General features: G+C 43.9%; 6 protein-coding genes across 6 annotated transcripts; 2 read left to right on the top strand and 4 right to left on the bottom strand.

Annotated features, from left to right (window-relative positions):
• Positions 1-12,651: 12,651 nt before the first annotated feature.
• On the top strand, positions 12,652-14,157 carry PG986_013000 (HET-domain-containing protein; the record flags this gene model as incomplete). The annotated part of the gene is made up of 1 exon (XM_066849222.1): positions 12,652-14,157. One exon carries the CDS (start codon positions 12,652-12,654, stop codon positions 14,155-14,157), a length of 1,506 nt encoding a protein of 501 aa, XP_066695918.1.
• Positions 14,158-16,869: 2,712 nt separating this feature from the next.
• PG986_013001 (uncharacterized protein) lies at positions 16,870-18,910 on the bottom strand (the record flags this gene model as incomplete). The annotated part of the gene is made up of 3 exons (XM_066849223.1): positions 16,870-18,272; positions 18,308-18,683; positions 18,704-18,910. The coding sequence occupies 3 exons, from the start codon at positions 18,908-18,910 to the stop codon at positions 16,870-16,872; spliced, it is 1,986 nt and encodes a 661-aa protein (XP_066695919.1).
• A 4-nt stretch (positions 18,911-18,914) lies between these two features.
• Positions 18,915-19,214, bottom strand: PG986_013002 (uncharacterized protein; the record flags this gene model as incomplete). The annotated part of the gene is made up of 2 exons (XM_066849224.1): positions 18,915-19,070; positions 19,185-19,214. 2 exons carry the CDS (start codon positions 19,212-19,214, stop codon positions 18,915-18,917), a joined length of 186 nt encoding a protein of 61 aa, XP_066695920.1.
• A 585-nt stretch (positions 19,215-19,799) lies between these two features.
• PG986_013003 (uncharacterized protein) lies at positions 19,800-22,259 on the bottom strand (the record flags this gene model as incomplete). Its single annotated transcript, XM_066849225.1, has 4 exons — positions 19,800-19,829; positions 19,919-21,469; positions 21,549-21,758; positions 21,921-22,259. 4 exons carry the CDS (start codon positions 22,257-22,259, stop codon positions 19,800-19,802), a joined length of 2,130 nt encoding a protein of 709 aa, XP_066695921.1.
• Positions 22,260-23,595: 1,336 nt separating this feature from the next.
• On the top strand, positions 23,596-24,818 carry PG986_013004 (phosphomannose isomerase type I; the record flags this gene model as incomplete). The annotated part of the gene is made up of 3 exons (XM_066849226.1): positions 23,596-24,314; positions 24,340-24,594; positions 24,626-24,818. 3 exons carry the CDS (start codon positions 23,596-23,598, stop codon positions 24,816-24,818), a joined length of 1,167 nt encoding a protein of 388 aa, XP_066695922.1.
• Positions 24,819-25,302: 484 nt separating this feature from the next.
• PG986_013005 (uncharacterized protein) lies at positions 25,303-26,553 on the bottom strand (the record flags this gene model as incomplete). The annotated part of the gene is made up of 1 exon (XM_066849227.1): positions 25,303-26,553. One exon carries the CDS (start codon positions 26,551-26,553, stop codon positions 25,303-25,305), a length of 1,251 nt encoding a protein of 416 aa, XP_066695923.1.
• Between the last annotated feature and the right edge of the window lie 1,130 nt (positions 26,554-27,683).

The following is a 27,683-nucleotide window of genomic DNA, read 5'->3' on the forward strand; positions in this document are numbered from 1 at the left end:
AAATATACTCGATAAATAAAGGAAGTACGTAAAGGCGAAGTAAATATATCGATAAATATTAACGCTAAAAGAGATAATACTAAGCTATAAACATCTTAATATACTCGGTAATATAAATAACTTAATAAATATATTCGATAAATAAAGGAAACACGTAAAGGCGAAGGAGATATATCGGTAAATATTAATATTAAAGAAAACGGTACTAAGCCGCGAGTATCCCGATATACTCGATAGCGTAAATACCCTTATAATTATACTCGATAATTAAAAGAAGTACGAAGAGATAGTATAATAATAAGGTTAAGCACTTATTAATTATAAAGATATATTAATAAAGGAGTATCCTCGTATACTTAATAATATAAACAGTTTAATAAAAGTATTTAATAACCTATGAATTTATAACGAAATTAGTAAATTAAAATAAAAGGCACCCGTTAAAAGGATTCGAATATAACTAATTAACGAAAAATTACGTATAGCCGTATTTCTTAGTTATAAATTATAACTAGAATTTATAATAATAAGTAATTAATGTTATAATTATATTACCGCTATATTAAGTAGTAAGGTAAAATTCCATTAAAGTTATATTATAAAGTATTAAAAAGGTTAATTAATAATATTAAAGATTAAATACGTAGCCCTCGTTTAAATTAATATTTACGATATTAATTATTATAAGTTTAAGTAAGCACGAGAGTAACGGGTAAGCTTTTAAACGAATCGTTTCTCGAAGATTTAATTAAGAAGGCTTAGTTTATATAGCGTAAATAGTTTAACTTATATAAACCTATTTCGATTTAAAGGCCTTGCCTTTCTTTAAATAATTAGACTCTTTAACGAAAACGTTTACTTACGTTTACTAGTCCTTTTATATTATAGCTAGTTTAAGTCGCGTCGCGCGTGCCGTAAAATTAAGGAGGTAAAGCGCGTAGGGTACAGCTTAGATTTTTAACAGCCTAAGCTAAAGCGAGTAATAATTAATATTATCCGAGCGTACGCGTTAAAGGGGTATTTAAGGAAGCTATTTATTTAAAAGAGTAACTACTCGAAGGAATACGCTACGCGACGCGTTCGGCCGCGATTTTTAACTTTTATACCTTTTTATTTCGAGTCGTGGCGCTTTTATTTAATCGACGGTTAATTATTTTAAATTACTCTTCCGTTTTTATTATATAGGAAAGTATTTCTATTACACGTTTAATAATATTTTTCGCTTTATACGTAATACGAAAAGGGTTTTTTAATAAGTACCTTTTCGTTTAACGTCTCGCGAAAGCTAGTATATTTTAACTGTCGCCGCTCGTCGTAGCCTTAACTTCGCCGTTTTTTTATTTTAATAGCGGCTACCGTTACTCTATAAAATTACGTTTACGAGACCTTTCGCCGCTATATTTCTTTTATATTATAATCCCGCCGTTTAATAGTTTAGCCCGAGTTTTTACCTGAGTACTTAACGTAGTAATAGTTTTCGCTATCGTTATCGCAGCTTCGATCCCTATCGTTATATACCGGCGAAAAGGGAGTTTTTTTTATACGATAAGTTACGTTTTTAATTAAACTTATACGGTTCGGTAATATTAAGCTATTAAGCGGTATACTTTAATTACGAAGTATTACGTAATTAATTTAATAAAGCGGTGTGCGTTTAAAATATAGCTATTATAATTAAACAGTATTAATTATAAACGCCGATTACGGTTTAAAATAAATAACGGTGGCGACTTTTATATTAATAATAACTAATGCGCCGAATTACCGTTCTTAGTATAGTCGAAAGTAGTATACTCGCTAGCGCTTACGATTTAATTCGCGTTTTATATACGTGTCTTTACCGATACGCTTCGCAACTTAACGCGGGCCACCGGTGCTTTAGCGCCGTTATGCGGCCGCGGAACGTGTACTCTTAAAAGAAAGGGACGCCGAAAGTGAATATAGCACGGAACCGTTAATAATTATCGAGACTAGGCTATATGTAAGGAGGGTTAAATAATAGTAATACGTAAAATAATAGGCATTTTCGATTTATGCCGTCCTTTATGCTATATTTATATCCTTTCCTTTCATCGCTCGTAGTAATATAAAACTTTAAGCGTAATACTAAACGTTTTATAAGCTAAGCTTAAATATTTAAGGGGTATCGTTTATTATTATACCTTAAATAAGTTAAATAATAAGCTTTTATATTCGAATAAACGCTTAAAAATCGTAGTATAGCCCTGTTTTTAAGCTCACTACGAAGAAAATAAGTCGAAATTATTAGTAATCTTAATATTAACGTTAATAACGCTTAAGAGATATATTATAATATTATTAATCGAAACTAGCGGCGATCGATAGCGAAGTCGCGTTATAGTAATATTTCACGGTAATATTCTTATAGTAATATCGCTATATTATCGAAGTAATAATTTAAGTATTATATTAAAACTTTTTAAATAGTATAAAATAAAGGTAATTATTTACCGCTATATAAAACTAAGGTTCGGCTTTATTTTAATAAGTAACCGTACCGCGGCCGTATATACGAAAACGGTATCCTATTTATATTTAATTCCTTCGTCGTTTTATTTAAAGGTTATAACGCTACGTTTTTACTAATAATATTAAGGGTTAATAGCCTATTATTCGTTATTAAGATATTCCTTTAACGGTCTTCGAGGTTTATAATACGAGAGATTTATTTTATCGCTAAGTTAATACGGGTATTTTTAAGCCTTTAAAGCCGCTTTTATATTAAGCCGCTTAGGTAAAAAGGATACGTAAATTATAAATACTTATTTTATTCTTATTTTTTTCCCGATGTATTTCTTTTTATTTTTTTACGCCTTTTTTTACCGCATATATTTTTATATACACGAACTAAAAATACACGTTTACCTCGAATTATTTAACTAATTAACGTAATATTAACCTTTAATAAGATTATACGAACTATTTAATTTATTAATATAAACTTCGGTAGAATCGAGGGGCTTTATTACGCTTTTAATAAAGAGCGTGACTATTTAATTAATATTATTATTAATTTAACTTTAATAAAGAATACCACCGTATTTAATATTACTTAAAAACTAATATAAGTTAATATAAATGAAATTAAAGGGAAAGGTGTCCTATACTTATATAAAGCTTTATACTTACTTTATAGCTACTTTTAAAAGAGCATTAAATAATCGCACGATTTTAAAGTGCGTAGAATAGAGACTAAGAGGAACGTCCCAGTTAAGGTTTTAAGGTTCGTAGTAGTTGAAGTCGATAAATATAGTAAGGATCGGTTTTTAATCGTATTTATAAGCCTTAAAGTCGACCTCCGAGAGTAGAATAGCTCTTAGTTTTAATATAAACAGAACTTTATTATAAGTTATTTATTAGAGATAAGTGTTTTAACGTATAAAGTAAAGCTTAAAGAACCCCTAGCCGCCGGCGTATATTACCCTATAAGCTTTAAAGAAAACATGCTTAACGTACCTAGCTTAAAAATACTAAGCCTATATTCGCTTATATTAAAAGTAAATAACTTACGGGTAAATAAAAACGTATTATTACTTATAAACGATCGCCTTAATTATAAAACGTATAAAAGTAAGCCGGAAATAAAGTTATATAAACGATAATAATTATTACCGCGATTTATAACTTTAAAAACACGGAGGCGAAATACTATTAAAATAAGTGATAACTTCGATATTTATTAACGGGAAAAAACAGCGCGAAGGGAAATATAAGGTCGGCGTCGACGGCTAAGCTATATTATTAACACATTTTCTTTTATAGCCTAGTCCTTCGTTATTAATATCGTCGTTATTAACGATACTACCGTAATATTACGAGGTTCCGAAGGAGATAAACGTACGACGAGTAAAATTATTTTATTATTCGTAAAATAGTTAAGTGCTCGTCGATATTAATAGCCGAACGGTTTCGATTACGTTTAATAGCTCGTTAAATATCCCGTTTTTTTTAGTACTGTTTTATCGGTTTAAATATATTCGATCTATAAATATAATATAGATAGCGCTCGTATATATATAGTAATTAATTATCGGGCGATTTTTAAATAAAGAGCACCCGGTAGCATTAAACTAAATAGTGACCCTAGTGTTTAATACGTAACGGCCTTATGAAGAATAAATAACTAGGCTGCCTACAAGCTTAAAATAAACGAAACGCTTAATTTATTTTAAGTCTACGTAATATTAACGGGCGAGATCGTGCGCTTTTAAGACGTAGTAATATAAGCTATTCGTGACTATATTTAATTAATAGAAAAGGAGGATAAGTTAAAAATAAGTAGTGTATACGGTTTTATTATATTACGAGGTATTAAAACGGGGATACGTAATAATTATACTAGGTAAAAAAAGCACTGTCGTTTACTTTTCTTTTAATAAATACTCGGAGGCCTACGTTATTAATTTAGTTCGCACGAAAAAGACTATTAAACGGAATATAATTCGCGTTTAATAACTATTTAATATATTAACGCTTATTTTTTTTCCGTTAACATTTACCTTTAATTCTTAGTACGACTTTTTTAGTTTCGATACGAGGATAAGCTAGAAATATCGAATAAGTTTTAAATATATTAAGCTTTTATAGTATTAATTATTTAGGCTACGACTATATTTAGCATTATTAATAAATAGGGCTTAGTTTAACACGAGTATATAATAATTTTATACCTCGATATAAGGCGATAATTACTTAACGCGAAGTATACTCTAAGTTTAATTATATTTCGCTAGCGTTAAGTTTAACTAAAGCGTTACGTAAAGGAAATTATTTAATTCTTAACGGCCCGTACGGTTAATCTCCGCCTTTAAGGTCTTTTAAAAATGTTATTTTTACGGCTCGGGGTTTTAATATCCTTATAGCTTTACCTATAGCTACGTTTATCGCCTTACGTAAAAGATATAATAATCTTAATCGGTTTCGTTTATTTTAAGTATAAGAAAGATTAAATATATAAACTATATTAAACTTAAAATTAAAGACTAAACATATAAATAAAATGCTTAGGCGACTTTTTCGTGACCTCACGCGAAAAATTAATATTTATTAGATCCTAGATTTAAACTCCGATAAAAACTGGCTTATAACTTAAATATCACAGCTGTAAATATTAAATACGGATAAAGTAAGTTTAAGTAAACCCCTACTATAAATTTATACTAATTAAAAGGCTCTCTTATTCCTTTAATGCTTTTATTTAAGCCCGAAGATTATCGAAGTGCCGTTTAGTTTAATAAATTATTTCCGGTGTTTTTACCCGTCGGATCCGGATTAATTTAATAAACAGTTCTTAGAAAAAAAGGTAAAAAAAAAAGCTATAATAGTCAACGATATAATTTTTATTAATAAAGGTTTTATCGTACCGCAATAAATTTTATTAATATATTTTAATATGTAACTCGAACGAATTTATAAATATTGCCCGAAAAAGCATATTACGAATATAGTAAAAAAGATATCCCGTCCGGTTTACTCGATTTTCATTATAAAGTTCGTCTCGACCGAAATAGATTAAAACTAAATTAAAAGTAGGGTTTTAAATAAAACTTTCTATATTATTAGGTATTATTTTTAGGTAAGCGTAAATTAAAAAATAAAGAGGTTAAAAATAAACTTATTTATAATAAATAACGTTTACTATACTAATTTTTATATATATATAATTTCGGGGTTTTTATCGAGTTTTATTATAATAGCTTTTTTTAACCTAAAAATTAACGAATCTATATTTATCTTTTATAATTACTATTTATATTAATATAATAATAAACTAAATAATAATAAGTATAACTGCCGCCGCTGCCGAAATAGTCGCCGCCGAAGCCGCCGCCCCTTAAACAGCTGCCGACTAAGCCGCCGCTGCCGAAGATGCCCTTAAGGTAGTTAAATATATCGGATCGCGAATATTTAAAATAATTTAAAAATTAATAAAGGAGAAATTAAATATATAAACCACGAACCTTTTCTATATATTTTATATAAATACTCTTTACTTTAATAATTAATTTAAATATTAATTTAACCTATTAATAAAGCATATTACCTTAACGGACCTATTATACTTTTACACTAAATCCCACGATTAAGTTAAAATATTGCCATTATATTAAAAGACCGGGTCTTTTATACGTTTAAGTACTTTCTCATTTTAATTAATATAAACCTAGCACGTCTACGAGGTTTCTTTTAAACCCTAATAGCCGTTCGTTATAAGTAAATGCAGCCTTTTTATTTAAAGTCGTATTCGTATAGGTAGTAAGGTTAAATATTTTAAGGTCTTTCCTTTTACTTTTTAATATAAGCCTTTATAACGTTTATTATAGCTTAGCTAAGTTATTATAGCTCCTTTCCGTAATAAGTTTAAGCTATATAATTAGGCTAGGTTTTAATATTTCTAGACTATTAAATAATAAGAATTTCCTCGTTTCGATATTTTTAAAAAGCGCCTATTAATATTATAGAGAACCTTAACCCTACGCGCCGGTAAGTAATGTTTATAAGGGGCTGTTTAATTAAGAGGAGACCGAGAAAAACGTCTTTAAACGTATTATAAGACAGGTTAATTAGTATACTATATATATTAATCGCTAGGATTAGTACGTATATATAGCGCCTTATTATAAGATAAATCTTCGACGTTAAATTAAAACAGGTTAATTTAACTATCGATTAAATTAACGTTATATATTAGCCGCGCAATTAAAACTATTAAAGTCTATATTTTCGGTAGTTCGTAATAATAGTAATTATTAAGGGAAAAAACTATATTATACCGTAATACCTTCTATTAAAAATAATCACAGCTTGCATTCGTTAATTATTAAAATAAAGAGACTCGGTAAAGCGAAATAGCGGCTAACGCCGACTATTAAACCTCGAAAGGATCCTATATATATTTTAAAAGCCGGGAAATATTATATTTAGTTTAAAACTGTGCTCGAAGTTAATATTAGCGGAATAATAAGTTATTATTTTATTTTTAAGCGATAATATACCGAACTTTGTTATATAAATACTTTTATAGTTAATAATAATTTATAACTTTATGCTTTACGTAGTTTAAAAAACCTTTTCGCTACTTTTTAATGTTTATGTTTAAGAGAGTATTTCTACGATATTTTTAAAGTTGGGTGCATATTTATTAATCGATTAAAGAAGCTAACCGAGAAGCTTAAACTAGAAATATCCTTATTTATATAAATCCCTAATTTTTTTTATAGTTTTATAGCGTATTTTTATAAAGTAATAAAACGGTTTAATTTATATATATATTACTTTTGAAAATACTTTTAGAGTATATAGTCCTATTTTTTATAAAACTCGAGTTTTATTTTATAGTTAATTTCGTCGTATTAGTTCTCTTTATAATATTATACTAAGCTTATTAATATAAAGTTAATAGTCCTCCTTACGAAATAGGCTTTTTATAAAGTTTAACCTCGCTTTTAAAAGAGGTAATCATTTAAAGAAATTTCGATTATACGAAATATAAATGCGTGGATTAAGCTTTTTTTATCGTTAATTATTAAATAATATAAGAGGTTTAAAACTATTTAATTTTAAGGTTTACTTTTCGTAAAGTAACCTTAGTATACGTTTATCGACGCCGATACGGCGATTATTAAAGAAGCGTTTTCGTATATAATTCCTATTTTCTTAGCTTTTAACTATTAGTCTTATTTATTTCCTTAAATAATATAAAATCCGTTAACTTAAAGGTACTTAAATTTAAGCGCGCGAGTTATTTAGACCGCGTTTTAAAAGGCTTTCGGTAAATGTTTAAAATCGATCCTATTAAGACGGTTTTAAAGGCTCCTTTTAGTAATAAAAAAGGTCTACGTATTTAGGGGTCCTTAATAATAGCTAAGCGCGTAGTACTACTTACGTAACCCCTTATTTTTAAAAAAATAAGATCCTTAGCTATTGTCTTACTAAAATCTAGAACGCGAGTAAGCAATTCTGGTCCCGTTATTTCATCGACCTCGCGTTTAAATACGGTACGTTTATAATCTTCGTTTAACGTTAAATAATCGTTATACTAAGTTTTATATAAAGATATTACCTTTAAACTATTATCTATAAATAGTAGTAAGTTAAGGCTAATAAAAGTAGTAGCCCAGGTTCCTTTAAATTAATTAGTCTTAGGATAATATATATTAAAGCAGAGAAATATTTATAAATTAAAGAAAAGTATTTTTATTAACTTAAACTCGTATTTTAAACCCGTGTTTTAATTACATTATACCTTTTTTAAAAGTTAATATTACATGAACACGACTAAGATCGTTATTTAAACTAAATAATAGAATTTAAAATTCGATAATAATAGTCCCGTTAATAATCTCCTATAACTTATAATTAATACTGCCTAGTAATTCATTATACTAATAATTATATAATCGGTATATACTGTGGTTTTATAAAAGATTTAATTCCGCTCGGAAACGTGTTTTACTATATTTATCGTTATTATTTATATAATTACGCGCTTGTTTAATAATAAAAATTTATAAATAATAGTAAGCTTCGTGTAACTCCGCTGTTTATTTAATATAATTATATAAATACTGGTAAACCTCGCACATTTCCACTGTTTATTCGTTAATATATATTAAGGATAGTCGGAAATTTTAATTTAAATAGAAATTAGTAAATACTACACGTATTTATTAAATACCTTAATGCGAGGACTATTTAGTGTTTTATAATTAATAATAATAATAATAAATATTAATTTATTATCCGACCGGAGGCCCGGGCCGTATATAAACGTTAGCTTTAATAAATTTATTTTAACTAGAAAGGTAGTTATAATTTACCACTAGCCGGCGGGTAATTACCATATGTTTAATACGGACGAGTAAAAAATGCCATAGCTGTAAGCTATATGCCGAATCCTGGATATTAAGTGTAATATAAAACAGGCTATTAATTAAGAGCGAAATAAAAAAACATAGAAAAAAGTAGAAAAGGCGGGGTTTATAGTTTTTAACTAATCCTTATATAGCCCTATTACCGAATCGAGTATTAAGTTATAAGTATAAGCTATAAAAAAACTAGGCGTATTTTTATTAAAGCGGTTAGTTTAAAGTTAAGCGTAATTAAACTACTTAATACTTATAAAGCGAAGGTATAAAGAGAACGGTAAGAGAATCTATAAATCGTAAAGGATAATATACGGTATTAAGTACCGTTTTAATCCGTTTTGCTTTAATCTAAGCCTTTTTAGCATAGCTCGTGCGGCGGTGCGGCGTTTTCCCTTTTTGGAACACTTTATTGTGTAAGGTCGGCATCCGCTCTCCCCCAAGTAAGAGCTTAGAGAGCCGAATTAGTACTAGGGTCGGTGACGACCTGGGAATCCTCGGTGTTGTATGTTTTTCTTTTGCGTTTTTTTTTCCTTCTTTTTTTTTTTCCTTTTCTTTTTCCGTCTTGTTTTTCCTTTGCTCCCGTCAATGTCATTGAGGTCAGTCGGGCGTGGGCTGCCACCGGCAATGATTCCAGTCTTTTGACATGGGGAAAGTGGACCAAAAGACTGTGTATGTGTAGGCCGTCGTTCCAGAACGGGTTCGCGATCACCGATGCAGGATCGAACTGAACGATAGCGGTGTATCCCATTGGCCCAATCACGAACGATGCCGCTGCATAGCCTTTCGCTGTCTGCTGTACGACCCCAAGCATGGCTGTGCGTAGTGTGGCTATTTATTCCATGTGCCGTCAGATCAAAAGTTACCACAGGCTTCCCCTCTCCGCTGTCCAAGCCTTTCGTTTCATGGCAATCACTGAAATGGCGCACCTGTACACGTACAAACCGATCGACCTTTCCAAGGACACCATTCGCCTTCTTCGTCTGTTTCCACATTATGACAACGTCTGTGAGATCCGTTGCGGGATCTTTGAAGCATTCGTTAGCGATGAGGAATGTTTGCCATACGAGGCACTTTCTTACACGTGGGGGATGCTGTGACTGAGAGCTCTCCTACCATCACTCTTTCCGGCCAGAAGGTTTCTGTTACCCATAACCTGTTCGATGCCTTGTATCACTTACGACAAAGTGATCGTGACAGGATCCTCTGGGTTGATGCCCTTTGCATCAACCAGCAAGATCATCGTGAAAAGGGGCATCAGGTGGGTCAAATGAAAAACACCTACGAGAAGGCCGAAATGGTCGTTGTGTGGCTTGGGACAAGCTCTCTGGAAACGGATGAGCTGATGGTAAATCAATTTCCATTTTTATTCCTGTGGTTTCTACACACTGACATTGGCGAATGTAAGGATTGGATGAACGATATCGCGAGAGAGCTACGAAACTTCAACTGGCTCAGCAAGCCGTTAGAGGAAGTAAGATGCAACCCCCTCTGGCTGACCCCCCCTCACTGACCCCCCTAAAATAGATGTAAAAATCAACAACAACAGCAATAGATAGGTCAATTAAGCAACACACACTGTATTTTAAGGTCTGTTTCGGCTCGTGCGCACTATAATAGAGTCACCCTCACCACCAGCTCGATTTATATTAATTTCCACCATTTTACCGGCGCCCTTTTTCGGCCTTTTCCTTGGCCGACTTTCCCGAATATCCCTTTAAACCTCTTTAATGTTTAATATATAAATAAAGCCTTTATTAGGGTTCTCGTTAACCTTTTTTTCTTTTAAACTCTTGTTTTCTTTAAATCTGCCTTTAAACCGGCTTTTTTCTGCTTTAACCGGCCGATTCGGGCCGTTAAATTATTAATACTTTTACCGAGCTTCGTTTACAGCTGCCTCCTAGTAGCATTAGAGTATGTTACCTCTTCACTAAGCACCGCCATCGCTAAATTTTTAACCTACCGGCTAGTCTTAGGTATTACCACTTGCCCTAGCCCCTTTTAAATAGGCCGGCGTGTATTCTCGGCCTTATTAACGTCGTCGATAGCTCGAAATATAATAGCCTTTTTAAGCCTATTATTTATCGGCTTATTTATATTAATTGGTTAAAGCCCTAATATTAATTAACTACTAATAATAGTGTTAAGGGTAAAGGCAACTTTTCGAGCTTTATCCTAGGCGCGAAAGAAGTCTCCCTTCTTAACGTAATTGTTATTAATAATAGCGCACGTTAAATCGAGCTCTCTTCGAAACCTTTTTTTAATACTCTAAAATAACTAATATTTAAAGGCTAAAAAATATAGTTACTATATAGTGGTAAATAAAGGAGTTAAACCTTAGCCTCTAAGGCCGTTAATATAAAATCTTCGCTAATGTGATTACCGTGGCCGTTTAAAATTAATAACCTCTATTACTCGGGGTTATTAAGCTAGGTAAAGGGGATGAATATCTTTTTTAGCCACTTTAAGGTAATAGGGTTAAAAATCCACCCTTTAAGGGAAGCTTTAAAAGCCTAGCCTTTATAAGGGTAATTAACCTCATCGTTATTCTAAGGGAACTATTACTATTATACCGATTAGCCTTTAAAAATAATTAAAAGAGGTAGAAACTCTCCGAAAGCATTAATACACTTTAAGATAGTTATTTACTCGCGGTTAGCGGCGTTATTACGTATTAACGATTTATAAGCGGTAGGTTCGATCACTATAATATTTTTCCCTATTATTATCGCAGTTTCTACTTTATCGGCATTAAATTTAAATCGAGGGGGTATACTATTAATAATAGTAGTATTAAGCCGATTAAAAAACCCTCGCATAGCCCTGTTTAATGTATATACGAAACGCCGGAAATTTATCGCTTTAGTACGCACGGTCTTAAAGGCTAGATAACGTTTTAAAAAACGGTGCATTTATTATTTACCGATAAAATAATCGACTTCTTTTATAAGGAGGATATGTTAAGCGTATATACGAAACAGCCGGTATATTAGTACGTAGCCTAGGCTAGCTTAAAAAAGGGCCTATTTAATTAAAAAAGTCTTTTCGGCAGGGGTAAATAATTATAAAGCCTTATACTTCTCTTTTTTACTAGGGTTCTATTAGATAAAAGGGTTTCTCCGAAAGGCTGGTTTTAAGAGAATATAAAAAACCTTAACAAGTCACCTACTATAGTAACTCTAGTACACGGAGTTTAAGTTAATGCCTTAAAACCTTAATTAAAAAGGGTATAAATAACTAAGAAAAAATCTCTTTTACAAGGATAAACGGAGGAGAATAAATCACTTTAAACTACACAATATCTACTTCTATTTAATACACGTGATATTTAACAGGTTCTCCTTAATTCGGTTACGAAGGGTACCCTTATTAACGTTATAGTCTTTAGCCGCACGGTTAATATTTCCGCCGGCCAGCACGGCCTGGACCGCCTGCGCAATGCGTACTTTTTTAATCATATTAATAGTGGTAAAAAGAGGAAAAAAAGAGGAAAAGATTAATCTACTTTAATTGGGAAACGAGTGAGATTTGACCCCTTTATATACTATTATTATTGCTTAGGGGCTCTAGAATCATCTGAAATCAGGAGGGGTCAATGAGGGGGGGGTCAGCCAGAGGGGGTTGCATCTTAAAACCTATATTGTCTGCAGATATTCTTCCATCGCACGGCGGTGTTGGAAGCATGTGTCAGCAGCGGTCAGATGCATTCATCCGTCTGGCCCGGAGCCGATGGTTCGGTCGGCTCTGGATCGTCCAAGAGGTTACCATGGCCAAGACCGCAATCGTCATACATGGGCATCGGAGTATTGCATCCAGGATATTCTCGCTGATCCCTTCACTATTGGACATTCAACTGAGTTCTCATGTTCACGCTACGCTGCAAATGATGCCGGGCTGGTTGAGACGCCATTCACCGGTGAGCCAGGACCGTCGACTCGGAACTCTCCTTCGCATGTTCCAGCACCACAATAGTTCCGAACTACACGACCGTGCATATGCACTGCTAGGTCTTGCATCAGATGCTCGTCGCTTTCCCATTGATTACGGAATCCCTCTGCCGCAACTGGCTTTGAACTTGGCAGTCTTTCTAGCGACAGGATCATTGGATCATGGTTTGACAGATGAACGAGCCACGGTGTCTTTCGAGGAAGTGCTACGTGGGCTTTCAGACCCGGAGGGGTTTTTGGTTTTCATATTTGGTTGCGCCCTAAAAAGACAGGAGGAAGAGTTTCTACTCCTCTTGTTAGAGTCAGCGCAACATTCACAGCGCTACAGGCTCCTTGGCCTGGTTTCCTCACGTCCAGGAATCGACAGCGTCACGTCAAGACTCATGACCCATCCAGACCTCAACTTAGAAGCCCCAAATGAGCTTAACAATACCTTCTATGAGGTTGTTAGGCAGGAGGTCCATAACGCGATGCTACTGGAGAGAATTATTGGACATGGGAACTTCATAATCACGGTGGATAATGTCCAAGCCATCGCCGATTCAGGACCTAAGGGTATCCTGTCCAGCGGGCTGGTAAAGAGTGCGGTAAAGAGTGCAATCAAGTCAAGTCTCCTACGACAGGTCCAGAGATTTCATCAGGACACTAGTGCAGAAGACTACACTACCCATGCCAATCATGCGGGGCAGATCGAACTATGGATCATTGGGATGCTGCCGCTCGTCCTAAAAGTCGGAGACGTCGATGCCGCAGAAGCTTTGCTGGAGCAGGCCAGGTATCCTTACTTGAGACACAAGAAGCAAGCTTTGTCTAGCATTCTCCATTCCGTCTTTATAAATGAAGATCGGAAATCTGGATTAATCAGCCATGCAGCAGCAGAGTTGCTTATTCTCCACGGTGCCGAAGTGGAACCTCCAAAAGATGGAACCGGGCCCTCACCATTGTGGACGGCTGCCATGAAAGGAAGACTTGATCTCGTTCGGCTCTTTTTGGATAACGGCGGAAACCAAGAAAGAGCTCATCAGGGGCTAACACCAATTGAGACTGCCGCTAGATGGGGCTCTCGTGGTGTCGTAGACTTCCTCCTGGGTCTGGAGGCGCAATCCGGGAAAGACTGCGCCCGGCATCAGAGGTCATTGCTGACACTCACGTCTATCGGTGACCATGACAGCATGTTCAAACTACCACTTGCGAAGGGTGCTGATACTAACCTCAAATACCTGAACATGAGCCCACTTATCTCGGTGAAAAACCGGGGCCAGACCAAGTTATTCAAACAACTCCTGGAAGACGGCATAATAGTGAAGAGCCCTATAAAGAAATGACACCGCTTTATCATACTCTCTTTAAGCATCGGTGGTGTTATTTTTGCGAGCAGGCGACGAATGATTTCGCCAGGTGTCTACTCGCCAGAGGCGCCAAGGTCGATACTCGATGGGGAAGTAGGCCACTGCTGCACTACGCAATTGAACGCTGCAGGGGATACGGTGTCGAGCTTGAGCTCCAATACAACGGAGATACTCCACTTTGGCATGCTGTCGGATACGGGTCGCCCGGCTGTGTCGAGATGCTTCTGCGTAAAGGTGCGGACAGGAAAGTGCAAGGTGTAAGATGCAACCCCTATCGGCTGCCCCCCCTCAAATGACATACCTAAAATAGATGTAAAAATCAATAACATCAGCAATAGATAGGTCAATTGAACAACCCACACTGCATTTTAAGGCCTGTTTCGGCTGGTGCGTATTACGATAGAATCACCCTTACCACCAGCTCGATTTGCATCACTTTCCACCACCTTATCGGCGCGCCTTTTCGGCCTTTTCGGCCTCTTCTTTAGCCTTCCTTTTTTAACGTCTTTTTGAACCTCCTTAATGTTTACTATATATATAAAGCCCTTATTAGGGTCCTCGTTAACCTTCCTCTTTTTTTAAGATTTTGTTTTCTTTAAATCTGCCTCTAGACCGGCTTTTTACTGCTTTAACCGGCCGATTCGAGCCGTTAAATTATTAATACTCTTACCGAGCTTTTTTTATAGTAACCTCTTAATTAAATTACCGTTGGTAATATTAGTACTAAGCATCGCAGCCCCTAAATTTTTAACCTGCCGGCTGTTTTTGGGCGTCTCGATCCTTCCAGCTTTCGGTTTAGCTGGTTGGCGCGTATCCTCGGCGGCGATGGCTTTATTAATAGCTCGCACTATATTAATGCGACGGAGCCTGTTATTTATCGGCTTATTGATATTAAAGGGGTAAATGCTAATTATTGCCTATTTATTAGTAATAACCTTAAAGATAAAAGCTATTTTACGTATTTTAGCCTAGGCTTAAAAGAAGTCTCTTTTTTAACGTAGCTATTATTAATAACGGCGTATATTAAGTCGAGCTCTTTTCGAAACCTTTTTTTTAAGACTTTAAAACAGTTAACATTTAAGGGCTAGAATATATAAGAGCTATGTGGTAATAAATAAAAGAGCTATACTTTAGCCTTTAACGCCGCTAGTATAAAGTTATTATTAATATAACTTTTATATCCATTTAAAATTAAGAGCCTTTATTAGTTAAGGTTATTAAGCTTAGTTAAAGGGATAAAGATTTTTTTAGCTATTTTAAGGCTATAAGATTAAAAGTTTATTCTTTTAATAACGTTTTAAAGGCTTAGTCTTTATATTCGCAGTTAATTTTATCCTTTTTTTAAAGGAACTATTATTACTAAACCGATTAGCTTTTAAATATAATTAAAAGCGGCAGGATATTATTAATAGTATTAATATACTTTAAAATAATTATTTACTCGCGATTAGCCGAGTCGTTTCGCATTAAACTTTAATAGGCGGCAGGGCCGATTATTATAATACTCTTTTTATTATTATCGCAATTTTTATTTTATCGGCGTTAAATTTAAATCGAGGGGGTATACTTATAGTAATAATAGTGTTAAGCCGATTAAAAAACCCTCGCATAGCCTTATTTAATATATATACGAGGCGCCGGAAATTTATCGCTTTAGTATATACGGTCTTAAAGGCCGGATAACGTTTTAAAAAACGGTGCACTTATCGCTTACCGATAAAGTGATCGACCCTTTTTATAAAGAAAATACGTTAAGCATATATACGAAAGAGTCGGTATGTAAGTGCGTAGCCTAGGCTAGCTTAAAAAAGGCTTATTTAATTAAAAAGGTTTCTTCCGTAGGGGTAAATAATTACCGAGTCTTATCCTGCTCTTTTTTTAAATATTAACCCTTAAATCGGTTACGAAGGGTGCCCCTGTTAATGTTATAGTTTTTAGCCGCACGGTTAATGCTTCCGCCGGCTAGCACGGCCTAGACCGTTTAGGCAATACGAGCTTCTTTAGTTATATTAGTAGTAGTAAAAAGAGGAAAAAAAGAGGAAGAGATTGATCTACTTTAATTAATAAACGAGTGAGATTTAACCCCTTTATATACTGTTGTTGTTGCTCAGGGGCTTTAGAATCATCTGAAATCTGGAGGGGTCATTTGAGGGGGGGCAGCCGATAGGGGTTGCATCTTATATGGTCAGGCACTTTTACAGTTGGCCGAGATGCGCGGTGTTGAGGAAATTGTCTCAATACTGCGGAGGTATGGCTGTAAAGAGCCCGCGTTGGGTTTGTTCGGTTTTGAGTCACTTGCTTCTGCTGGCCTGCGCTTGTATGAGTCGAAAAGCAAAAGAACAAAAAGAAGAAAGAAAAAAAAAGCCAGTAATGGGCTCACTGAAGGCAGACGGCGGTCATCACGACGGCAAACAATAAGGATTTAAGGGATTGGGTGATTTAACTACAGGCGTTGACCGAAGAAGCGTAAATGCAATGGCATGTGTAGTCTCCTACGAACAAAGCTATTGTATATTGGATAAATCTCATCATTACCAATTGCCATGCTCCCCCCGGCGCAAAATGATGAGATGCTTGTCGAAAGGGGCTGCTGACTAGACCTAACTCACGCCTTAATAGCATCATGGCCTATATATTGATAGATAACCTTAACCGCATATGGACGAGCCACCACAAGAAGCCCCCTGGTTATACCAGAAACACCAGTTCCCATTTCCGATTCTCGAAACTCTCCCACACCGTCTCCGGCGTATAGGTCACCAGCCGGCTCCTGCGCGAAAACCCGTCCGCGTCCTGCTCTACCAGCAGCAGATTCACGGTGACGTGTCCCCCGTGCGACATGCGGGTCCTCTCTGTGCCGACGACGATGAATCTCCCCTCGACGCCGTCCGGCGTGAAAGCGTCGTCGTCCTCCCACTTACCGCCATAAAAACAGACCTCTCCGTGTGATAAGGAGATCCCGGGGCAGCGGTGGAAATGGTTCCGGCCCTCGTACTTCATGCGGAGGACCGCGGTGCTGGTCCAGAAGCACAGGGCCGAGGGCGCCTTGGCGCTGGCGAGGACGGCGGGCGGGACGTCGGCCAGGGCGATCGATTGCCGGCCGTAGTCCATGCAGGGATGGGCCAGGCCCCCTGGGTACGAAATGTTCAGCTCGTCGTGGAACTCCAAGTAGTCCTTCTGGCTGAACGCCTTTTCGGGCCCCGCGAAGGGCGTCTCCACCAGCGCCTCGAGCTTTCGGGCGGTAGTAGTGGAACCGGCCGAGGAGGAGGAGAGGATGCGGTAGAACTTGAGCCCGAGCCGGCCGCCCACGCGGGTCCGCTCGAGCGTCGGCATCCGGAAGGAGCCGTGCCAGCCCAGCCAGGACCACGAGGGGAACGGCGCCGCCTGGATCTCGTTGTTGGGGCCCATGAACATGGCATCGCACTTCCGTCTCGCGCCGTCGGACAGGCTGCGGTTCAGGTTCAGCGCCATCTCCATGTGGCCGACCGGCATCCCCCAGAAATAGCCCGTCTCGTCGGGGCGGCCGCCGAGCACGTCCAGGATGGCCTGCACGGCGCCCAGGCGGTCGCTCTCGGACGTGAGCTCGCGCTGTGTGTAGGCTTTGAGGATGTCTTCGTAGAGAAGTAGCCAGTTATCCTCGGTGCGGTCGGTGAGTCTCCGCATGATGCCGGAGCCCGAATAGTGCCGGTAGATCCCTCCTCCTCGTTGATCGCTCGCAGAAGACGACGAAGACGAAGACGCCGCGTCCCAGCAGCTGTCCTCGCAGCACGAGGCGGTCTTACACTGCCAGTAGACCTGGTCCCGGGTGATGACGAGACAGCGCGGCGATAGGAGACCCTCTTGAAAAGTCCAGCCCCGGGTGTTCCAGACCGTGCCGTGGAGATACCCCTCCCAGGCTTCGTGGGGGAGGTCCAGCGCCTCTACCCAACAGAAGCCCTTCATCTGGTGCACCTGCTGCATCCGGCGCTCGAGGCTTACTCCGGGGATCCCCAGGGCCACCCTGTCGTTGGCGGCGTTGACGATTGTCACGACCGCGTGCGCGTAGATGGTCCCCATGGCCGCGATGAACTCCAACTTGTCTTTGTCGTCGTCTTGTATGATGCAGAGGCTGTCGATCCACACGTACCGCTCGCCGAGGACTCGCGTGACGGCCATGGCGTCGACGATGCCCCGGGGAGAAGCTGGTCGGCTAAGGCGCCTGGCTGTCGGTACGCCTCCCGGTTCTTCTTCTGCAGGGCGTGGAGTTGGGGCCCGCCCCAGCAGTAGCTCAGCGCGACCCAGGAGGTGACGGTGTCCGGGGCGGCCTCGACCACGCATCTCGCCTCGACGTCGACGAAGCGGAGCTGCGGGACCCGGCGCGTCATGAATGTCTGATCGCACGTGCCGCCGTGCTCCTTCATGCAGCATTCTTTCCATCCCCTCAGCAACCGGCCGTCGATGGCCGAGGGCCGGATCCGCCCCGCGTAGAGCCGGGGGTCGGCGTCCAGTCCAGCGTCGACGTGCTTTGGGCCACCGGTGGTACCTTGACGGCGATGGAAGCGAGGTTCTGCGGCCAGCCTTCCGACTTGTAAAACCTCAGCTGTTTCTTTTCAGCCCAATTCTCGGTCGCGTAATAGGTTATCACGAGACGCTCGACGGATGGCGGGCCTCGGCCTCGGCCATCGGGATGGGAGCTCTCATTCGAAATGGATTCCCATTTGATCACCACCTTGCTAGTAGTGCTGCCCATGACTTCATGAGGCCAAGTGCACGTAGTCAGGAGCACGATCCATCCGCAATGCCAGCAGGAGCGAGACTTGCTCGTCGCTTCCGCTAGCGTCGTAGAGAACACTGGATAATCCGGTCTCTCGCCGGCGGTTCTGTCCCGCACGCCACCAGAGGCGATCGTACTGTAACTTTTGGTAATAGCTTCACATTCTTCACAGACGCGATCTTCGCCCCCTGTCTGCGAAAATCTCATGTTATTCATCAGCGCGATCGATGGTGCGAGGAATAACACTTACAGTTTCAATCGCTACTTGGTACAGAGACATGCTGATTATTACCCTGGCCTTGGGCTATCAACGGCAAGTCTTCCAGAGGCACACAATCTATTTCGTGGAAGTTATGAAACGGAGGTGAAGGAGATGAGTACTGTTTCCCGCCTCGGCGTACACCAATGCCATGCCGTAGCTGAAAATGGCTTTTCAGCTGCCAAGAATGTTCAGCCTCCGCTTCCCACGTCAACACTGTCTGTCTATCATGGCTGCTCCGGAGGTAACCTTAGAGTATTGATTGGATTAGATTTCAATACCATGTTACCGAGTGTCTTATGTGTGGGCTCATTGGTGGTCGCTTTTCTTGTCACTCAATGATGAACCTCCGTGCGACACGGGGTTCGACGTCTTACACAGGCCCGATGGGAAGCCATTCAATCACTCACTTCCACGACAACTCAAATAAACCCAACGCTCTTCGTTAAATCGTTTGGTATATTCTACTTAACCGTGGTATCATCGTCTATCTCGTCGCCAAATCATTCAAGTACCTTCGTATATACATCGTTGCCCCATGCACTTCACGCTCCAGCCCAAACCCTCGCACTGTCGCAAGAAAAAAATCAGTCAGAAACAAACATTTTACAAAACCCATAACATGACGAAACAGTTCTATGCGAAATGAAAGAAATCCCCAACAGAAGAGGGGAAAAAAAGGACTCAGTCATAATAATAATAAGGAAACATCCGTATCGCCTCACCATGCCTCCCATTTCTGTCCCCCCCATCGCAATCAACCGATTAAACAGCTCGTCCCGCAGCGGCAGCGCCGTCAGCTTGTACGTCGTCCCCGTCCGGTCCGTCAGCTCGAGCCCGTCGGCGATCTCCCGCCCCAGGCTCCAGCCGACCATCATCCGGTACTTCCAGCCGTAGCCCCCAATCTTCTTGAGCTCGCGCAGGTCCGCGATCGGCACACTCCATTTCGGGTGCAGGTCCTCGCGCTCGGCGCTGCCGATCGTCTCGACCGTGACGTCCGTGGAGAACGCGACGGCCGGGATCGTGGCTTTCGTCGAGATGTACACGTGGCCCTTGTGGCCCTTGTACCGGGCCTGGAAGTCGACGGGGCCCGAGAGCAGGTCCGGCGTCGGCTTGGGCGCCGCGCCCAGGCGGTGCTTGGCGTGCGACGAGCCCGCCTTGGCCCGCACCGTGTCTGCGCCCATGGCCGTCTTGACGGCGCCCTTGGTCGTGCTCTTGAGGAGGTTGACAAGCTTGCGCCCTTTGCTGCCGTGCTTGGCGCTCTTGGCCGCGTCAATATCGCTGCCGCTCGTCTCGTGCGCCGTGTGGGGATCGTGGCGCATGGCCTCGTCGAGCTCCGCGTCGGTCGCGTTCAGGGGCGGCTCCGCGCCCGTGGCCCTGAGCTCGTCGTCCGTCACGCCGACGGGCCGGTCCGGCGGCGCCTCGCCGACGCGCGGGGGCGGGGGTAGCGGGGCTTTGTTGGCCTCGCCGATGCGGAGCAGGGTCAGGGTCAGCTGGGCGTTGGTGGGCACGCCCTTGAGGACGGTGTTGCGGAGCTCGAGGAGCTTCTCCCAGTGCGGGAACTCGCGGTTGAGGAACCGGATGCCGCGCGTGATGACGGGGTCGCCGAAGAAGCCGAAGCCGATGCCGAAGGTCACGCCCTTCATGAACATGTAGGACGTGACGAAGAGGGAGGTGAACAGAAGAGGCACGATGAGGGAGGCGAGCCGCATGCGGTAGATGTGCTGTGGGAACGGCGGGGTCGGGGAGAGCGCGTTGGCGAACCGCTCCCAGGTGTCGGTGATGTCGCCCACGATCTTCATGAGCGGGCGCATCTTGCTCCACATGGCGCTCTCGACGGGCTTCTTGGTCTTGTCGTGGTGCGGCGAGGGCTTGCCGCCCGCCGCGATGTCCTTGGCGTCCGCGGCGCCCACGGCCATGGCCGTCGGGTCGGGCACGTTTTCGTCGCGGTCGTTCTCGCCGCTGCCCTCCCCGTCGCCCTGGGGGTGCTTGCCGGTGGCGCTGGTGAGAATGATGGCCGTGATGCCGTTGAAGAAGTTGCTAGCCTCCTGCTCAACGGCCTCTCCCTTGTGGTTCTCGGGTGCACCTGTCGCAGACCCATGGCTGCCCAGAACGCCCGCCTTGGGCTTCTGCACGCCGCCGGTATTGGCGTCGACGAGGGCAATCGGCGCCGGTGGGAACAGGACTCCTCGCGCGGGCGGATAGGCGATGAGCGTGATGAGCGTGACGGACAGCAGGGGCACGACGAAGTCGAATAGCCATGCGATGAAGTACACCTACAAGCCAAAAGTCAGCCAACCAAGGCACGAGGGACCGGGATGAGCATGCGAAAATGCTACCATGAACGGGGCTTACCGCACAGAAGGCCGATGTACGCCTTGTTTCCCGCCACGATCGTAGGCGCGCGGCGTGCTTTACCACGCTGATTAGGTTGATAATGACCTCCGTGTACAGGCGCTCGATCTGCGCCCGCAGCTTGTCGGGGGAGAACTCCTCCTCGTCGGCGATGTTGAGGTCCAGGTTCCCGGGAACGGCCTTGGTCGATTCCTTGACGTGGTACAGTTGCTATATCAGAGTCGTGTTTGTCAGTTGTTGGCCTTGGTTCAAATGATGGTGCTCCTCTTCATGTAAGTTCGTGGGACGACATGGGTCGGTCGCCTTCCTCGGCTCGGCCCGCATCCTTGCTTCTTAAGACGAACCTTGTTGAATCGCCGGACCAGCAGCCACAGATCTTCGTTGCCCAGGCCGCCGACCAGGGGGCGCGGCGATGCGCTCTTTCTTCTCGTTCCAGCCCAGGTCCAGCACATCCTCCTCGAAGTGGTCCTGCTGCGCGCGACCCTTCTCTTCGTGGTCGTCCAGGGCGAGCGCGTGCGACAGGGTCGGCTCCTCGGCCATGCTGTTGGAGACATCGTGGTTGAAGGGGTCGGTCACCGGCTCCGTGTCGGCGGGTATGGGCAGGAACTCCTTCACGGCGTCGACGGCGTCGTTGACCTGTTCGCCAAACGTCTGTTCGGGCTCCCCTTCAGTTCCGGGCCCAGTGGCCACAATTGGAGATGATGATGCCATTTCTGGTATCAAATCGCCAGTTGCGTTGGCGACAATAGAGAATAACGAGTGTCAATGAAGAATGGGTAGCAAGCCGGTGGTGCAAGCATTAGAGAATTATTTACTATTATGTGTATGACAGACACGACTCGAGGAATTTATTCTCTCTTGGCCGGGAATTTTCTAATTATTCTGTCATACCAGCCCTCATTCTTTTTCAGCTCCTGCAGATCTAGTTGCGCAGAAAACATGCGTTGATGTGTTCAGCTGCGCTGAAGTGACGTGAGTGACGTCAATGGCGTAGCGGCTGCGTGCCATCACCTGGAATTGGTGCGTCCATGGCTCTAAAGGAGAAATTACAGGCGACGGCTTGATGGTTAGGGGCGATTTCTAGCGCATCTCGATTTGGGGGTTGGCAGTTAGTTGTTGGAGCCCTGGAGGGGCTCTTCGTGGAGGGGGTGTGTGTGGAGGGGCGAGACACGCGGCAGGACGAACGTGCCAAGCCACTGTTGTGTCTTATTGCATTATCTAGGTTTCTTGCATCCTGTGCATCCTCATACATAATTCGAAGCTTACCTAGATACGTTGTTGAACTCCGGGTTGGTTCTTCTGGAAACGACCCGGGTCTGCTCAATTGGGAGTTCGGGGTTCTGGCAGTGAACCATGATCATCGTGGCCCTGGTTGATGCAACCGATCCAACCAATTTCAGCCTCACTGGTCAGCTTCATTGGCAACTGGACGCGATGGGCTTAGGTATGGGCTGCCCAGTGGACGCGAAACAGCATCGATTGAATGAGCCTAGCGGACCGACCATTGACTTGATGCGACGGGAGAGCTGCAGGCGCTGTGCTTTTAACTTCCAACACCAATGGCCATCGGACTTAACAGTGAGAAGAAGAATTCCAGGTCGTCATCCATCCGGAGCAACCTGTCCGATTTTGACATAACTCATCGGCAATCGATGCAACATTGGAGCAACTTCTGATAGATCGACGACTTCACTTTGCAGCATGTTCCCCCCACTGTTCTCTTGTCTTCTTGTCTGAGATGTTGCCCACAAGCCCGTTGGATCCGATAATGTGGGATCCGGCCGGCGATGACGTTTATGACGACATACAAATCTTCACATGCGGCAAGCCGCCGTGTGCCATGAATCTACAGTTAGAAAAACAGCATCCACGAGTTTGTCTAACAATCCCTTTTAAGAAGTCTCAGTAGTTGGCATATTCGTTTTGATCATAGCCAATTCCCACCTGTAATAAAACCAATCAATCCGATCTGTATCATACACCACCAACCTGTACGATTTTCACGAGACCAAGTAACGAGAAGAACACCACCACACAACCACACATCATGGCGCCATCATCAGTATTTCAGCTTAGCGGCACCTGCAACAACTACCCCTGGGGGAAGAAGGGCAAGCAATCACTAGCCGCCCAGCTGTGCGCGCAAACCCCCGGCCTCGACTTCAAGATCGAGGATGACCAGTTCTACTCGGAGATGTGGTTCGGCGACTACCCGGACTTCCCCGCGCGCCAGCTCGAGACGGGCGAGGAGCTGAAGGACGTACTGGCCAAGAACAAAGACCAATTACTGGGCAAGAAGGTCGTCGACAAGTTCGACGCCCAGCTGCCCTACCTGCCCAAGATCCTCTCCATCGCCAAGGCCCTGCCGCTGCAGATCCACCCCAACAAGGAGCTGTCGGAGAAGCTGCACGCCAAAGACCCCCAGAGCTTCACCGACCCCAACCACAAGCCCGAGATCGCCGTCGCGCTCGGCAAGTTCGAGGTATTCGCCGGATTCAAGCCGCTGGCCCAGATCGAGCCCCTGTTCAAGCTCAAGCCCCTGCAGCAGTTCGTGCCCGAGGGGACGACGCAGTGGACCGACAAGACGCTGCGCGAGGTGACGCGCAGCCTGCTGAAGGCGAGCGAGGACACCGTAAAACAAGTCCAGAAGCAGCTGGTCGCCATCGACAAGAGCCAATTCGGGGATGCGGGCTACGTGGTGGACATGCTCCCCCGTCTGCAGGACCAGTACGGGCCCGAGGACGCGGGCAGCCTGGTGGCGCTACTGTGCATGAACTTCCTGACGTTCGAGGCGGGCGACGCCATTTATATCCCCTGCCGACGGCATCCACGCCTACCTGTCGGGCGACATTGTCGAGTGCATGGCGCGCAGCAACAACGTGCTCAACACGGGCTTCTGCCCGCCCGCGGACCGCAACAGCGCCGACCTGTTCGCCGACACGCTGACGTTCAAGGCGCACAGCCGCGACGACGTCTACCTGCCCTCGTCCGCGTACAAGAAGAGCAAGAGCGGAAAGACGGTCGTCTACGCGCCGCCCATGAGCGAGTTCAACATGCTCAAGACGGACTTGACCAAGGCCGGGGGAGTCGGATGAGCTCGAGGCCGTGGACGGGCCGGGCGTCATGATTGTTACCGGCGGCGAGGGCACGCTCAAGGCGGAGGGCAAGGAGTTCCCGCTCAAGAGCGGGTTCATCTTCTACGTCGCGCCCGGCGCGGCGGTGCGGTTCGAGACGCAGAGCACGCTGCAGGTGCATATGGCTGTCATTTGAATGCAGTCAATCACTCAATCAGTCAAGTCAGTCAGCGACCGTGTAACAACACCACAAAAGTTTTTAATGAGACCATGATCATCTTTTTTGAATTGTTCATTCTTCTTCTGCTTCTTCCTTTCCTTTCCCTCTATTCTAGTCTTGGACTTCGTTGCAGTTGAAATATTTCCCGTGTTACGCCATCTTCCGAGGTGAATGTGCCGCCTTTGCCTCCCTCCCTTTAGCTCTAATTCCCGTGATTTTTTCCAGATGTCATGCATTGCTTGCTTGCTCTTTTCTTCGTCACACCCACTTTGACTCGGCTCCATGGCTTGCCCCTTGCCCACGTGGTATAATATCCCAACCAGTTCTATATGTAATATCGACAAAAGAAAATGTTGGTAAAAAACAAAGGGAAATTTGAACATAATATCATACATGTAGTGGTTTTCATCTCTGTGTTCTTGTTTCTTTTGGGGGAGTTTGGGGGTTTGGGGGTGTTCTTTCAATTAGAATTCGTGGTCGCGCTCTCGACTGTGGGCATGTCCTCGGGCTGTCTGGAGTCGTGTTTCGAGACCATCGAGTTGGAGTACTTTGTGCGCTCCGACGTTTTCGTCGTGTCGAGCGACGCGGCGTTCTCTGACCTCCTGCGCTTGGCGAACTCGTCTACAAGGGGGTGATGGTTAGCATTTGGTTTTATTGAGGATTTCCAATTGGGGAGGATGAGAATGGAAGAGGACTCACCAAGCAGCGCGTGTATCGTCCCGAGCGGCATCTCCGCAATCGCCGACCGGAGATGCGCGGGGAAGACGTCGGACTCCTTCTCCTTGAACTCCTCCATGAAGCGGTTGATGCGCAGGATGAGCTTCCAGGAGACGATGGCGTCGCCGATGAGGAAGGTCGGGTACCGCGCCAGCGCGATCTCCTCGAGGATCCAGCGGCGCTGGAAGTAGGGGCGCTGCATGAAGTCGGCGGCGCCGACCCAGTGGTCCAGGGAGAAGGCGGGCGCGCCGTCCGACTCGCGGTCCGCCCAGATGTGCGCCACGTTGCGCGTCCAGCGGTGCGTCGGCGAGTAGTCCTCCGGGTGCGCCGCCTCGTCCTCCGGGTCGCCCCAGTGCTTGGGCATGGCGCCGTGGATCTCGTGCATGGCGGCGAGCCCGGCGTCCGTCTGCGGGATCTTGAGGCCGACCCAGCCGATGACCATCTTGGCGCTCCCGTAGATGGCCGCGATCCCGGACCGCTGCCGGTCCTTCTCGTAGTCGTCGGCCTGGTTGATGCAGAGGGCGTCGACCCAGATCCGGAGCGGCGTGTTGGCCTCGTCTTCCGGGGACGGCAGGATCGAGTTGACGCCCTTGAGCAGGCTCACGAGCCAGCGCGGCGCGCGGGGGCCCCCGGTGCCGGACTGTTGCCGCTGGCGCTTCTGGCGCTGCTGCTTCTGCTGGGCGGCGACGATGGCGGCCTGCTCCTGCTGCCGCCGGATGAGGCTGGGGAAGAAGACGGTGCGGACGTGCTTGAGGGCCTGGGCCAGGTGGGTCGTGATGAGGACCTGCCGGTCGTCGACGACGATGCGCGAAACGTCGTTGTGGTCGCCGTACAGCGACGACAGGGCCAGGTACTCGAGCTCGTCCGTCAGGGGCACGGTGACGAGCCGGCAGACCACGGGCGCGGCGGCGTCGCTCGCGGGCAGGAGCTCCAGCAGCCGGATCTCGTTCTTGGCGCGGTTCAGTTTCCGGTACTTGATGGTGCCCGTCGCCATTACGGTGCTGGTGTTGCTGGGTACGGCCACAACTGGCGGTTTCTTCGTATTTCCTTTCCTTTCCTGCCCGTTTTCCTTGTTCGGTTGGTTGGTTCTGGTGTGGCTGCTATTCCTTTATCGTCTCTGCAGTTCTGGCGTGGTGTTCAAGTGTTGTCGAAACTAGTTGTCGTCGGCTGGTGGTGATAGGGCGGGGGGTGGCGGCGGCGGGTTGGTAGTATCGTGGGATGATAGTAGTAGTAATAGTAGATTCATGGTTCCGTTCGGGGGGCAGCAGCGGTAGCTACCAAGGGTTGTTTTAGGTTGAATTCAAAAGAGCAAAGTCGTTGGTCCCCCCTCCTCGCCCACCCCCATACCGACGCAAAATGAGTTTAAAAGAAATGAAATCCCATTTCTTTTTTGGTCAGGGCCCATGCTGCCTTGATTTGCAACGACGGTTATCATTGGAGCTCGACAAGGGCCCTCGCGGTGTTTATCGTTAGGTTTCCCACACGCTCCCACTCTCACTCACCCTCTTCTTTCCCCTCTGTCATGTCAGCAAAGCGATTAGTCACGTTACGGAAGCGAGGAGGGAGGGGACCCTTGCACGGTACTTGCGGTTGTGCGAGTTATGACATGACATGACAGCGAATAGGGGGGGGGTCTTCTCTTTAGCATACTACTACTAGCTTAGTCCAGGGCCATGAGGGGGGTGGAAATGATGGGGTCAAAGGCGTGCCCTATACTCCCTGCCTGGTCATGCTCCAATTCGCTTATACTTACTGTGTAGATCGTGGTTATTTGGGTTTTTCTTTTGAAAGGATTTTTTCTTTATGCACAGGGGAGAGGGCTATGTTGGGCGCTACGAAACATGAGTAACAGAGAGCGAGAGAGTAAGAGCCAACAGTACCGCGCATTGTTACGGTGGTGGGTATGTTATTCAGGGGATGGTGTGGTCATGGGTAATAGAAACGAGTCAGGCCGTTCTACGGAGTATAGTAGAGAAAACAAAACTCTAGAGAGCACACACAGACTTGATCCGGCCAAATCTCCGAGTTTCTTCTCTGCCAGTGTGGCTTGGCTGTTTGGTGGAAAGCAAACAAGCAGATGCCTGCCAGAGCGTGTGTGGTCTACTGCGTGTGTCTCCTCTGGGC

Source organism: Apiospora aurea (genome assembly GCF_038362705.1).
Source record: "Apiospora aurea strain CBS 24483 chromosome Unknown utg000008l_segment0_segment0, whole genome shotgun sequence".
Lineage (NCBI taxonomy): Eukaryota > Fungi > Ascomycota > Sordariomycetes > Amphisphaeriales > Apiosporaceae > Apiospora > Apiospora aurea.